At 39.8% G+C, this 13,564-nt stretch overlaps 1 protein-coding gene across 2 annotated transcripts in view; it reads left to right on the forward strand.

The window, feature by feature from the left end:
* Positions 1 to 13,564, forward strand: part of tarbp1 (TAR (HIV-1) RNA binding protein 1) — a 162,806-nt gene that overhangs the window by 55,588 nt on the left and 93,654 nt on the right. For both annotated transcript variants that reach the window (XM_080200799.1, XM_080200800.1), the window contains exons 14-15: positions 5,138 to 5,299; positions 12,902 to 13,095. In XM_080200799.1, coding sequence (XP_080056925.1) covers positions 5,138 to 5,299; positions 12,902 to 13,095 — 356 coding nt within the window. The remainder of the gene's footprint in view (positions 1 to 5,137; positions 5,300 to 12,901; positions 13,096 to 13,564) is intronic.

Below are 13,564 nucleotides of genomic sequence, written 5' to 3' on the forward strand. Positions count from 1 at the left end.
CAAATTTCAACATTTGCATATGGTACAAAACTAGGAAATGTTGCAAACTTTGAGGATGATAGTGCAGAACTTTAAAAGGACATATGCAGGTTGGTGAATGGGCAGACAAGTAGCAGGTGACGCTTAATGCACAGAGGGTTGGTGTGATTCGTTTTGGTAGGAGAGAAACAACAAAAAACAAAAATTGCAATTCTAAAACAGCTGTATGGGCAGAGGTACCCGCGTGTATATGCGCAGAAATCATGAATGGTGTCAGTTCAGGTTTAGCACAATTTATAAAGTATATGACATTCCTGAGCTCTATCAATAGGGGCAAGGAGGTTATGGTCACCCATATAAGACACTTGTTCGGTCTCAACTAGTGTACTCTGTCCAGTTCTCAACACCATATTTTAGGAAGGATAATGAAAACGTTAAGAGAGGCTATAGAAAAGATTCATGAGAGTGGTTCTAGCAATGAGAAGCTTCAGTTAAGATGGGAAGAGTTTGGGGACTGTTCTTGAGAAGGAAAGGTTGAGAGGAGACTTGATAAAAGTATTCAAAATCACGAAAGGTCTGGGAGTAGATGGAATAGAGCTCCCAAAGATGGAAGGATTGAGAACCAGAAATACACTTGAAGTAATTTGCCAAATAAACAATTGTGACATGAGGGAAAACTTTTTCATGCAGCAAGTGATTAGAATCTGGAATGTACTTCCTGAGTGTGTGTCTGAGGCAGGTATAATTGGGGTGTTCAAAAGGGAATTTGATTGTTATCTGAAAAGGAAGAATGTGAAGGGCTTGGTGAGTTTCTCCTGTGGAGAGCCAGCAAAGACATTATGAGCCAAATGGCCTCCGGCACTTTAACCATTCTATGATTCTAAGTTTATAAATTCAGCACCTGTCATTTCCAGTCGATGTAGATTATGGTTCTCTAACACTCTGTTTACGCTGATATTAACATTTTACTACAGCAGCAACTGGTATCTAAGATTATGCAAATAACAGCAAATTAATAGTAAATTGAGAACATTAGCAATTTATTTTTATATATTACCTTTAATGTAATGAAATATACCAAAATGCTTTATGAGGCATTATAAGGCAAAGTACAACGCCAAGCCACATAAGGAGATGATAGGTCAGATGAACAAGAGGCTGGATAAAGTGGGTGTACAGTAACATAAAGGAGAAAAGTGCAGAGGAGAGGCAGAGAGCTGTAGAGAGGGCATTCCAGGGCTTAGGGCCTAGGCAACTTAAGCTGTGGCCAGCAGTGATGCAGCAACTAAAATTAGAGACCAGAATGAAAAGAGCACATATATCTAAGAGCATTCTGAGCTGGAGGAGATACTAGAGATAGGGAAGGAGGAGGTCATGAAGAGATTTGAAAACAAGGATGGGAATTTTCAAATCCAGATGCTGCTTGACAGGAGCCAATATAGTGAGTACAGTAGTGATAGGGGAAGAGGACTTGGTCTGAGTCGTCATGTAGAGTAGAGTTTTGTGTGACTGTGAAGGGTAGAATGTGGGTAACTGGCTAAGAATGTATTGGAGCAATCAGTTCTAGAAATAACAAAGGCATGAATGAGGGTTTCAGCAGCAGATGAGCTGCAATGTGCAAAGGCAGGTGATGTTACATTGTTTTAGTGATGGCGTAAATATGAGGTTGAAAGGTCATCTTGGGATTGAATGAGATACCAAATGGAAGGGCTTAATCTCAATGTTGTTAGGGAGAGGAACGGGATAAATCGTCAGGGAAAGGCGTTTGGGTGAGGACTGAAAGAAACAATTTCAGACTTCCCAATATTTAATTGGGAGAATCTTCAGCTCGTCCTGTTTTGGAAGTCAGTAAAGCAGTATGATAATTTAGTAACACTGGAGAAAACAAAACAGGTGGTGCCGAAGTAGAAGTGGGTGTCTTTGGTGTACATGAGAGAATTAACACTGCGCCTTCAGATGAAGTTGCTAAGAGGCAGCCTATAGAAGTGGCATAAGAGGGACCCCTGGATAGGTCCTTGCAGACATGAGAGCTAACAGTACAGAAACTGGAAGGGAAGCCATTGCAAGTGATTCTTTTGCTATGAATAGATGGATAGGACTGCAACCAGGTGAAAGCAGTCCCATTTAACTGGATAATAGTAGAGAGGCATTGGAGGAGGATGATTTGGTTAACTTTATCAAATGCTGCTTTGATAAAGTAGGCAACTTAAGCTGTGGCCAGCAGTGATGCAGCAACTAAAATTAGAGACCAGAATGAAAAGAGCACATATATCTCAGAGCATTCTGAGCTGGAGAAGATACTAGAGATAGGGAAGGAGGTCATGAAGAGATTTGAAAACAAGGATGGGAATTTTCATATCCAGATGCTACTTGACAGGAGCCTATATAGCAAGTACAGCAGTGATAGGGGAAGAGGACTTGGTCTCAGGTTAGAGGAATGGAAAAGGAAGGTTTACCTTGTGAAGGTCACATAGATGTCACTTTTGACTTTGAGGGCAGTTTTTGTTACTGTAACAGTACTAATTTAAACATATGTCATTGATTTGGATTTCCTTGGATGCCATCTCCCACAATGTAGCTGACAGTAAATCATACAATGTGCTGTTTTGTAAAGACAGTAGGGTTATGCCATATAATGCATAATATATTCTGCTACTGCAGAGGCAAATCTGTATTTAAACTTTCCTTTTGCTTTGAGGCCACAAAAACACATTGCTATTTTAAGCACAGTCTAATATTAGTTGATGGGTGAGGAAAACTTGTAGATTGGTTGCCGCTTGTCCATTTTTTGAAGTGTTCTTTCTCTATTTTTAATACGTATTTCTGAAACAGTGACATTTGATGTCTGAATCATGTCTAGTGCCTTGAACTTCCACAGAACTAGAAATTTGTATTTATATGTCACCTTTCCCAAAGTAATGAGTCCTCTTGAAGTGTTGTCACCTTTGCAATGTGAGGAACTTGGTCAATGATTTGCATACGACAAACGGAGATAATGACCAGATAATCTTGTTTCAGGAGGTGGTTGAGTTATTAGTATCAGCCAGGACACTGAGTAAAAGTTTGTCTGCTTTCAAAATTAGTGCAGTGGTATAGCTTGTTGCCACTTGAGAGTCAGCCTCAACTCAAACGTGTGATCTGAGTGCAGACACCTCTGGTGCAGCACTCCCTCACTGCTGCACTGCAGCATCATCAAAGATTTTGTACTCAAATTGCTGCAGCTGAGATATTAACACGGGAGGGTGGCACAGTGGTTAGCACTGCTGCCCCTCACAGTGCCAGGGACTTGGGTTCGATTCCTAGCTTGTGTCACTGGCTGTGTGGAGTTTGCACCTTCTCCCCATGTCTGCGTGGGTTTCCTCCGGATGTTCCAGTTTCCTCCCACAGTCCGAAAGAAGTGCTGGATCGGTGCATTGACCCCACAGGTGTCAGGATGTGGCAAATAGAGGAATTTCACAATCGCTTTATTGCAGTGTTAATGTAAGCCTTACTTGTGACTAATAAATAACCTTTAACTTTAAACATTGTGGCACAAGCAGGAGAGTGCTATCAATTGAGTCACAGCTGACAAGTGTCCGGTTTTGGTCAGTAAACCTCTATCCACAAGCAGGAGAGTGCTATCAATTGAGTCACAGCTGACAAGTGTCCGGTTTTGGTCAATAAACCTCAGGATAGATTAGAGAGGCTACAGTACTGTATCAGTAGAATTTTAGCATGCCAATGGTTTAATTATGAGGGGAGGTTGCACTAAATGTGATCTGTATTCCTTTGATTTCGAAGTTGAGGAGTAACTAATCAAGATGTTAAGATCACAGGGGAGTAAACTTAAAAGTTAAAGCTAGGCTATTTAAAAGTAAAACCAGGAAGAAATTCCTCACATGGGGTAGTGGAAATGTGAAAGTCTGCCTCTCAAAAGGTTTTAGGTATTGGATCATTTAGTGGTTAAAAACTGGGTAGCATGGACAAATTGGGCCAAAGGGCCTGCTTCCATGCTGTAAACCTCGAATTAAAATTTCCAAGATCAGTCATAATATGAGTGAATATTTTAAAGAGTGAAGTGGGCTATTTTTATTCTTACAAAATCTGAACAGATTAATGAGGATAGCTTTTCAATGCAATGAAAATGAGACAAGTTCTATAAAAAGCATTTGATCTGTGCGCTATCTGATGGAAATAAAATTCCACTCCAACGTGTCTTCAAATCCATTGCCTCCTGCCTGTTCAATGATTTAAAGAAAAATGTTAAATTCATAATGATAAAATAATTATGCCTAGACAGGTTCTCTGTTGAGAATCAGCAGTGCATATGAAAGCTCCATGTAATCGGACATTGTGGGTTTAATTACCAAGGCATCAGAAGCTGGTATAAACAGGGTGTATGTTAATTTCCCCTGTGAAAACAAAACTAAATAATTTCTGCAAGGCTTATTTGAACTAAATGCAGTTCTCGAGTAGAAAGGTGCGAAATACCATCTGCATTTGGAATCCTTGAGGAATTACTGGTGAGGGTCTCTACTTCTTAAACGTCTTGCCATGTCTCAAAGTATTTTAATCACCTCCCTCCAAATATTTTGTAACAGCAAGTACTTATGTTTTAAAGCTACCAAAATATCTGATCTTAAAGAACTAATTAAAAATGACAAACTACAATACATTTTTGTAATCTGTTGCCACACTTTGATACTTGCAATATAGTTTGGAAAAATGGTGCCCTCTGATATTATTGTTCTCTCCAGTTCAAAACATTGCTGGAAGGTTCCAGAAAGCTTAGTTGTTGCCAAATTTTAATCCCAAGATAGATGTTTTGACTTGAACAATGCTGTTCAGTTTCTTGCATAATACCTTGTATGTTGTCTTGGCGTTGGTGCTAAGGGATGGGTAATAGTTGTTACGGACTGCAGGATAATTCCTTCTGTTAGCAATTTTGTAGTGATGTTGTAAGCACGTGTTTAATGGGCTTCTGTTCAGGTGAATGAGCAAGGAAATCCACTAAAGTGCAGGCTTTCTGAAGATTTTTTAAAAAATTAAAGTAGGATTGGAGACTGTTTTGTTATGATTATTGGCTCGTTGCGCTAAGCAGTACTTATCGAATATGTAAGCTTCTAGAGCCTTTTTTTTCCTCAATTGTTTTAAATCTATTCTTTCTCCTTCATTTGAGGTTTTGGACCTTGACAGATGTTGCCTCTACCTTGCTGTGATGAGTGAAATAGTGAAGACACTTTCAACACGAGGCTGGACGAGAGGCTCCTGCATCTGGAATTACATTTCTTCTCTGACGCAAGTTTCAATTCAATATCTTCAGGCACCCGATGACGAAGGGGTACTCTATCATTCTAATCCAATGTATATTGTATAAGGTATCAGAATACTGTTACTTAAACCCACCTTCCCCACCGCTTCTTCCAAAGCAGAATCCCTCTGGTGCCAGTTGTTTGCAAAGCTAACTAATTTGTCGTGCCCTCCTCTGCTCTTTCTCTAAAAACATTTTAAGAACATAAGAACTAGGAGCAGGAGTAGGCCGTGTGGCCCCTCGAGCCTGCTCCGCCATTCGATAAGATCATGGATGATCTTTTAGTGGACTCAGTTCCACTTATCTCCCTGCTCACCATAGCCCTTAGTTCCTTTACTGTTCAAAAATTTATCTATCTTTGCCTTAAAAACATTCAATGAGGTAGCTTCAACTGCTTCACTGGGCAGGGAATTCCACAGATTCACAGCTCTTTTTGTGTGATGAAGTTCCTCCTCAACTCACCCCTTGTTTTGAGACTATGCCCCCTAGTTCTAGTTTCACCTCCCAGTTGGAACAACTTCCCTGCTTCTACCTTATCTATTTCCTTCATAATCTTGTATGTTTCTATAAAATCTCCCATCATTCTCCTGAATTCCAATGAGTATAGCCCCAGTCTACTCAGTCTCTCCTCATAAGCCAACCCTCTCAACTCCAGAATCAACCTAGTGAATCTCCTCTGCACCCCCTCCAGTGTCAATATATCCTTTCTCAAGTAAGGAGACCAAAACTGTACACAGTACTCCAGGGGTGGCCTTACCAGCACCTTATACAGCTGCAACATAACCTCGCTGTTTTTAAACTCCATTCCTCTAGCAATGAAGGACAAAATTCCATTTGCCTTCTTAATTACCTGCTGCACCTGCAAACCAACTCCTTGAGATTCCTGCATGAGGACACTCAGGTCCCTCTGCACAGCAGCATGCTGCAATTTTTTGCCATCTAAATAATAGCCCATTTTGCTGTTAGTGCTACCAAAATGGATGACTTCACATTTACCAACATTGTACTCCCATCTGCCAGACCTCACCCACTCATTTAGACATCTTTATTGTTTCCAAAGTTAGTTAGTTTCCACCGCTAAATGGTAGTGTAGTTATTAGCATTGCTGCCCCACAGTGCCAAGGGCCTGGGTTTAATCCCTGGCTTGGGTGACTGTGCGGGTGAGAACGGTTGCACGTTCTGCATGTGTTTCCTCTCTCAGTCCGAAGATTCATAGGTTGGGTGAATGGCCTCCTCCTGCACTGTAATGGTTCTATGATTCTACTTCTGGCTGGACTTTCCAGATCCATGCATTACAGAGAAGAAAATCCCCATGTCTCTGCCCTTTTTCAGATTCCTTAAATATGCTTCCCATGTGTTGATGCAGACTGGATGGGCCAAAGGGCCTGTTCTGCACTATATGATTTTATGATTACCATGCTCCCATTGATGGAAACAGTTTATAATATTTATTAAATAAATAATATTTATGTACCTAAATTTCAAATGGCTGCAAAAAAGTGAAGGTTTTAAAGCAACTTATAAGTATCAGTCCTCCAAATGGGTTTCTAGGTATACATTTACTTACAGTTTTAATAAGTAGTAGAACAGCTTTATTTTATTTTTGCAAATATTGGCAGACTTCAGAAGGCACATCAGAGTTCCAATTTAAAAATCTTTTGCAAAATAAAAATTAAATAATAAAAACATGAAATCAGCAGATGCCATATGTTTGGAGACTGACAATATTAGCTTCAAACATTCACTGACTTTTATTCCCAGATGTTTTTATTTTGGGATGGATAATCGCTACGGTTAAACTTTCCATGTTGATTTTCTTCTGCATAATTAATTTCTATATCTGTCGTCCTCCATCTTTCCTTGTGCAAAATATTGGTGTCACTTCTGGAGAACACTTTGGCCACATGCTGCAGTGAAACTGGTATTGTTTGATAAAAGCAAAAAAAATCTGGAGCAGCTAAGTCACACCCTCACCAAATATTTCACTTATAAATCTTACAAACTGTTTATTAATTTCAAACAGACAATTGGCAGGTGCACAAATGTTGTAGTATGATACAACACGGAAGGAGGCTATTTGGTTTGTGCCTGCTGTCTAAGTTAGTTCCAGCTCCCTGCTCTTTCAGCAAACTGTCCATAATTTCTTTGCCCCATCAAGGATTTTTGGTAACAGATCATTGTATCCAGCTGCTCCTTTAGTCTTATGCAATGCACAATGGTGTGGAGATACTGGTGTTGGACTGAGGGTTGGCACAGTAAGAAGTCTCACAACGCCATGTTAAAGCCCAACAGGTTTATTTGGTAGCACAAGCTTTCGGGGCGCTGCTCCAAAAGCTTGTGCCAGCAGATAAACCTGTTGGACTTTAACATGGTGCTCTGAGACTTCTTGAACTGCACAATGGCGACTATTTTAACTGACCATTGATCAGAGTAACATCAGGACAAGAGGAAGGAAACCATTGCAGTCTAACTCTTTATGGATAACTATGTGCTCTGAGTGAAATGATGAATGATCATGCCAGACTTCATAAACATTGAAGAGGATAAAAGAGAAGATGGGGCAGATAAAACAGTGGTAATTAAGCAATTTTGAGTTTGAATTTCAGAAACAACAACTTGTGTGTAATAAAACATCGAAGGTGCTTGACAGGAGCATTACAAAGCAAATTTTGATCCCAAACCACTTAAGGTACATTCAGGCAGATGTCCAAATGCATGGTCATAATGAGTGTTTAAAACAGGAAGGAGAGGCAAAGAGGAGGTGAAGTTTAGGAAGGGAATTCTGAATTTAGAACCTTGGCAGCTGAACGCTCGATCATCATGGAACGGTTAAAATCAGGGAAGCTCAAGAGGCCTGAATGAGAGGAATAATATCTAGGTGCTGTGGGGCTGAGAGACATTACACAGATAGGGAAAGCCGAGGCCAGGGGGGGATTTGAAAATGAAAATCTTAAAATGAAGGTGTTGTTTAACTGGGAAAGCTGATGAGTAAATAAGGATTGAGGCTAGAATTTTGTTTAAACAACATACTTTACCATGTGGAGAAATTCTAGTTTTTGACACGAAAGCTTAAGCTTCCTGGAGCACATTGTGACTGTATGTGTGATACCTTAGTGTTAGGATTTTGCATGCTAATTATTCTCCTTGGACAAGTAAGCTGAAAGAAATTATGTTTATAAGCCCAAAGGATAGGTGACAAAACACCTCAAAATATGTTAAAATGCTTCAAACTCTCCTGTTGGCACGTGTTCAGTTTTCCTTCGCAAATGTATTCCATCATCTCCTGTCAATCTTTGAAGTAAATCATTTCAAAACTACCTTGTCCCTGACCCCCTTCATGGTGAAAGACTTCCTCGAACCTTTATAATTCCCCGATATTGAGACCCTTACAAAGAATGAGCTGGAGTAGGAGACAAGGGACTGTGTGAAATGATAAAAACAAAATACTGCATGATGGAATCTGAAACAAAAACAGAAAATGCTGGAAAATCTCAGCAGCTCTGACAGCATCTGTGGGGAGAGAATAGAGCCAATGTTCGGAGTCAGGATGACCCTTATGTGAAATATGTTTTGTTAGGAAGAAAGAGGAGAAGGAATATATGAACTGAATGGTAAAAAATGTAAAGTGAGGCAGAAACAGATCGGATGGTAGGACAAAATAACAAACACTGAGATGCTCATCTGAGTTGGCATGCCAAGCATCTACACCACCATGTCGTGACATTCACAACTGAGTTGGGCTGGTCATGCAGCCAGAGTACCTGATACTAAAGTGAATCTCCTGAGGAGACCTTGAGTCTGGGATGCAGTTTCATGGTGGTCAGAGGAAGTGTTACAAGGGCACTGATAACAATCTGAATTTTGTGGGAAACTCACCCAGGATCGCTGCATCTGATGCAACCAAACAAGGAAGGGGTGCTAGCTCCCAAAGAATGTACATCAGAGACGGAGAAAAATGCAAGGAGAGCAAATCCTGAGCCAGCAACCTGTCCAAAACTCATTCATCTATGGTAAACAATTCTCTTTGCAACAGAACCTTTTGGGTGCAGATCTCAATGAACATTCACCTACCTACCCACTGAAACCTAACCAAACATTCCAGATAATGGACATGCTCATCTTCACCTCGAAGAATGACAGCAAACAAAACATGCTGGTTATTGGACAAGTATGCTCAAGAAAATGAACAGTAAGAAGTCTCACAGCACCAGTTTAAAGTCCAACGGTTTATTTGGCAGCACTAGCTTTCGGAGCCTGAAGCTCCTTTTTCAGATGTGAGGACTTGTGTTCACAAACAGGGCATATAAAGACACAAACTAAATTTACAAAATAATGGTTGGAATAAATCTTTATAGGTAATCAAATTCTAAAGGTACAGAGGGTTAAGCATAGGTTAAAGAGATGTGCATTGTAAATTGAGTTTGTCTTTATATGCCCTGTTTTTGAACACAAGTCCTCATTCACCTGATGAAGGAGGTGAATGAGGCTCCGAAAGCTAATGCTGCCAAATAAACTTGTTGAACTTTAGCCTGGTGTTGTGAGACTTCTTACTGTGCTTACCCCAGTCTGACGCCAGCATCTCCACATCAAGAAAATGAAGTCAGGGGTTAGAAGTCCAAGAGAATAGGTAACACAACTCCTCAAAATGTTTAAACGCATTGAACTCTGCAAAGCATAATTCCTGCATTATTTATTTGGCCCCTATTTTTGGCAGTTGTTTGCTGCTGCAGATTTATCCTGTCATGTCCTCTTTTTAAAAATAAATTATTTCAAAAATCCCTTGATTGTGGCCCTTTCATGGTAAAGAACTTCCCAATATGTTTGCAATTCACCAAATGACGTCTATATACGTAAATGCATATATTTAAAGCATTTTTTGCATGTTCTTTCTTCAACTTAAGTTTTTTTTTTGTCCTGTTCCATGATCTGGGCTAAGAGCATCTGAGGTATTTTCAGATCTGAGAATCCTGTTCTTAACACATGCTAGCAGCATAAGTGAAACCTGGGATCATTCTTCCCTCATTCCCCCTTTCATCACTCTGCATCAGCCAAGACTGGGAATCATGGGTATAAGATGTCCCCTATTATGGTATGGTGGATGATTAAGTTTTTAAAATTTTCGCAAAAGTCCTTTTGAGGTTTTACTTAAAAAAACTGTCCTGCCAATAACACCAAAGGCCCCGTTATTTCAGCTAACCTCCTGAATGCTTTCCTTGTCTTCTTTATTAACTCTTAAATTGGATCCTGGATTTTAGCCCTCTTCGTCGGATGCCTTCTGCAGAATGCCACCCAACAAGTCACACTCCTGAGTGTCAGCTTCTTTGCCAATCAGCCAGCTGAATTGCCCTTTGAGAATTTTTTGCTACCTTGGTCTGATTCAACTGCTGCTTTTATTTCTCTGACCTTCCCATCTGCAGCAATGAAATAACTGATGTTCTTCCAGCTGGCATGACAAATATCATACCTCCATCCTTCCCTTCTGTGAGGCCTGTTGTACATCTTGGTCTAATTAGGCCTATTTTTCTTTCTCCTAAAAATGTTTTGCTTGTTGCACATAAAAATTCTGCTTCTCAGTCACCCGGTCTGAAATTAGTTTGTTTTTATTCCAACTGCTGTAAGGTTATTTTTAGAACTGTCCTTCAATGGGCAGTGAGAATTATTTTTCTCCAAGTTTATTCAAAGGCCCTATCTTCATGTTTTTCTGAAGTACAGCCAGCAGCTTACTACCGCTTACCTTTTGGGCTTCATCATGGTCCTCCTTAAATCAAGTGTTTGGCCTTATTAGATCTCCTCCATCTGTAACACAACTTCAAAGAACCTCAGTTTTGTAGGGAAAGTCTCCAGGAAATGTCTCCCTTATCCTGGATGCAATCAAATAACCTTCAGGAGAATATGGTGCATCACACATCTATCTTATTAGCAACTACTATTTCTAACTTGAAATCCTCTTTCCTGTGGAACTTGTCTTATTGCCTTTTGGATAAATTGAGGAAATCTGTAGTTGCAGTATGTTTTGGCAATCTGTCTTGGATTCTCTGGGGAAAATAAATGCTTCCTAGCATCTCTGTGCATTATCCAATTATGATCCAATTCACCCAGCCTTCTCAATGAAATTTGCTCAAATCTGTTTTTTCAAATCTCAACAATATTGCTTTGGTGTCTGCATTTCTTTCATGGAAATAACTCGTATGTTTCTATTTTAAAATATTGATCTTGAGATGTGGGGATGTGCATTTCCAGTTGAAATAATGTGCTGGAAATCTGAAATTGAAAGAGTAGATACTGGATAAATTCAACAGGTCTGACAGCATCTGTTGAGAGGGAAACAGAGTTAATGTTTAACATCCATATGACCCTTTTGCAGAACTAATTATCCTGAGAAGGTGGTGGTTCGCCTTCTCAAACAGCTATCTGAGTGGCTGAACTCTCTACACATATTGGCCAGATGGAATCTTGGTTGCACATTGCTTTTCCTGAAGTGAACAAGTTGAGTTTTTAATTAACATCAGCATTTATGGTCAGTTTTTCTGGTGCTAGCCCATAAGTTATCAGATTTACTGAATTCCAATTCCCAATTTTTGATTTGAACGCTAATTCCCAATTTTTGATTTGAACTCTCAACTTCTGAATTGTGACTACCCCCTTTATGTGAGACAACAAAGTATTGTTTTGGGCTCCGACCTTGGGTGCTTTATTATCTTCAAGATGCTATGCTAATAGAAATTGTTATTAAGCTTTATTAATTTTTTATGCACTTGTTAAAAGTTTTTTATCCTTTCATGGGACTTCGGTGTCACTGGCTGGGCCAGCGTTTTTTTGCCCATCCCTCTGTGTCCTTGAACTGAGTGGCTTGCCGGGCCATTTCAGAGGACATTTGAAAGTCAACATATGGCTATGGTTCTAGAGTTACGTGTAGGCCAGACCAGGAAAGGATGGCAGATTTTCTTCCCAAAATATAGTGAACCAGATGGCATTTCACATTAACCAGTGATAGCTTTGCGACACCCTTAGCTGGTTTCCATTTCCAGTTCCAATTTTTTTAAATTAATTAAATTTTTAAATTCCACCAGCTGCTGTGCTGTTATTTGAACCCATGTCTCCAGAGCCTGAGCCTGAACTCTGGATTATTAGTCCAGTGACATTAACACTGCACCACTGTCTCCCCTTTCTAAAGTTATTACTATTATCCAACATGCAAAATTATGAAATCTGAATATCTATAGAGTTAACATGAAGATTATGGGGAGGTGGTGACGTAGTGGTATTGACGCCGTAGGAGTAATCCAGAGACTTAGAGTAATGCTCTGGGGACCTGGGTTCGAATCCCATTAGAGCAGAGGGTGAAATTTAAATTCAGTAAAAGTCTGGAATTAAAAGACTACTGATGACGTGAAAAACATTGTTAATTGTCGTAAAAACTCATCTGGTTCACTAATGTTTTTTAGGGAAGGAAATCTGTTACCCCTTATCTGGTGTGACCTCAGACCCACATCAATGTTCTTAAATACCCTCTGAAATGGTCTAACAACCACACAGTTCAAGGGCAATTAGGTTTAGGCATTAAATGATAGCTCAGCCAGTGACGCCCTGAATGAATAAAAAAAACATAAAAATCCGATTTTTGTCTCTCAGGTTCTGAAGCTAGGACGACAGATCCAAATGGTGGTTGCCAGAGCTGCTTTAGCTTGGGTTTGCAAGATTACAGCCCAGTACCCAGAGCTGCAGCTTGACTCCCTTGAAGCTGTCAAGACACTAGTCAGATCTATTTTAATTGGGCCCTTCAGCCAAAATCTTGAGAAGCCATTCTGCAGTAAGCAAAACAACGGGTAAGTAATGCAAGCAATTTACAATTTAAAACATGAAACTAATGCTTTGGGAAGTTGAATGTGAATATTAAAAGTTTTCAGTGAATATCAACTCAAATGTTTCCAGGCAGATTGGGGACAGGATGGAGTTTGTGTTAACTTATTCATCCATCCAAAAAGTGATATCCAATATGCTTCAGAAAAAAAAGTCTAAACAGCTCCCAATGATAATTACAGTTTAGTTCTCCCAGATCTATGTTGGCCCAAATTTCAGGTCTCTAAGTTCACCTGTAAGCAACTCAACCGATGCTAGCTAAAGGACGTATAAGACTCTCTGCTATCCAGTCCGATTACAAACTCTTTCTGTCTCTGCTTGGGAGGTTGAAACACTAAAGTAACAACTATACTTGTTTTGGAAAGAAAACTAAACCTTAACTAGATGAGGGCTTGGGGGAACAGTCTATGTAATATTAAAAATACTTGATCCTAA

Source organism: Carcharhinus amblyrhynchos, chromosome 12 (assembly GCF_965287045.1).
Source record: "Carcharhinus amblyrhynchos chromosome 12, sCarAmb.v2.hapA, whole genome shotgun sequence".
Classification (NCBI taxonomy): Eukaryota; Metazoa; Chordata; class Chondrichthyes; order Carcharhiniformes; family Carcharhinidae; genus Carcharhinus; species Carcharhinus amblyrhynchos.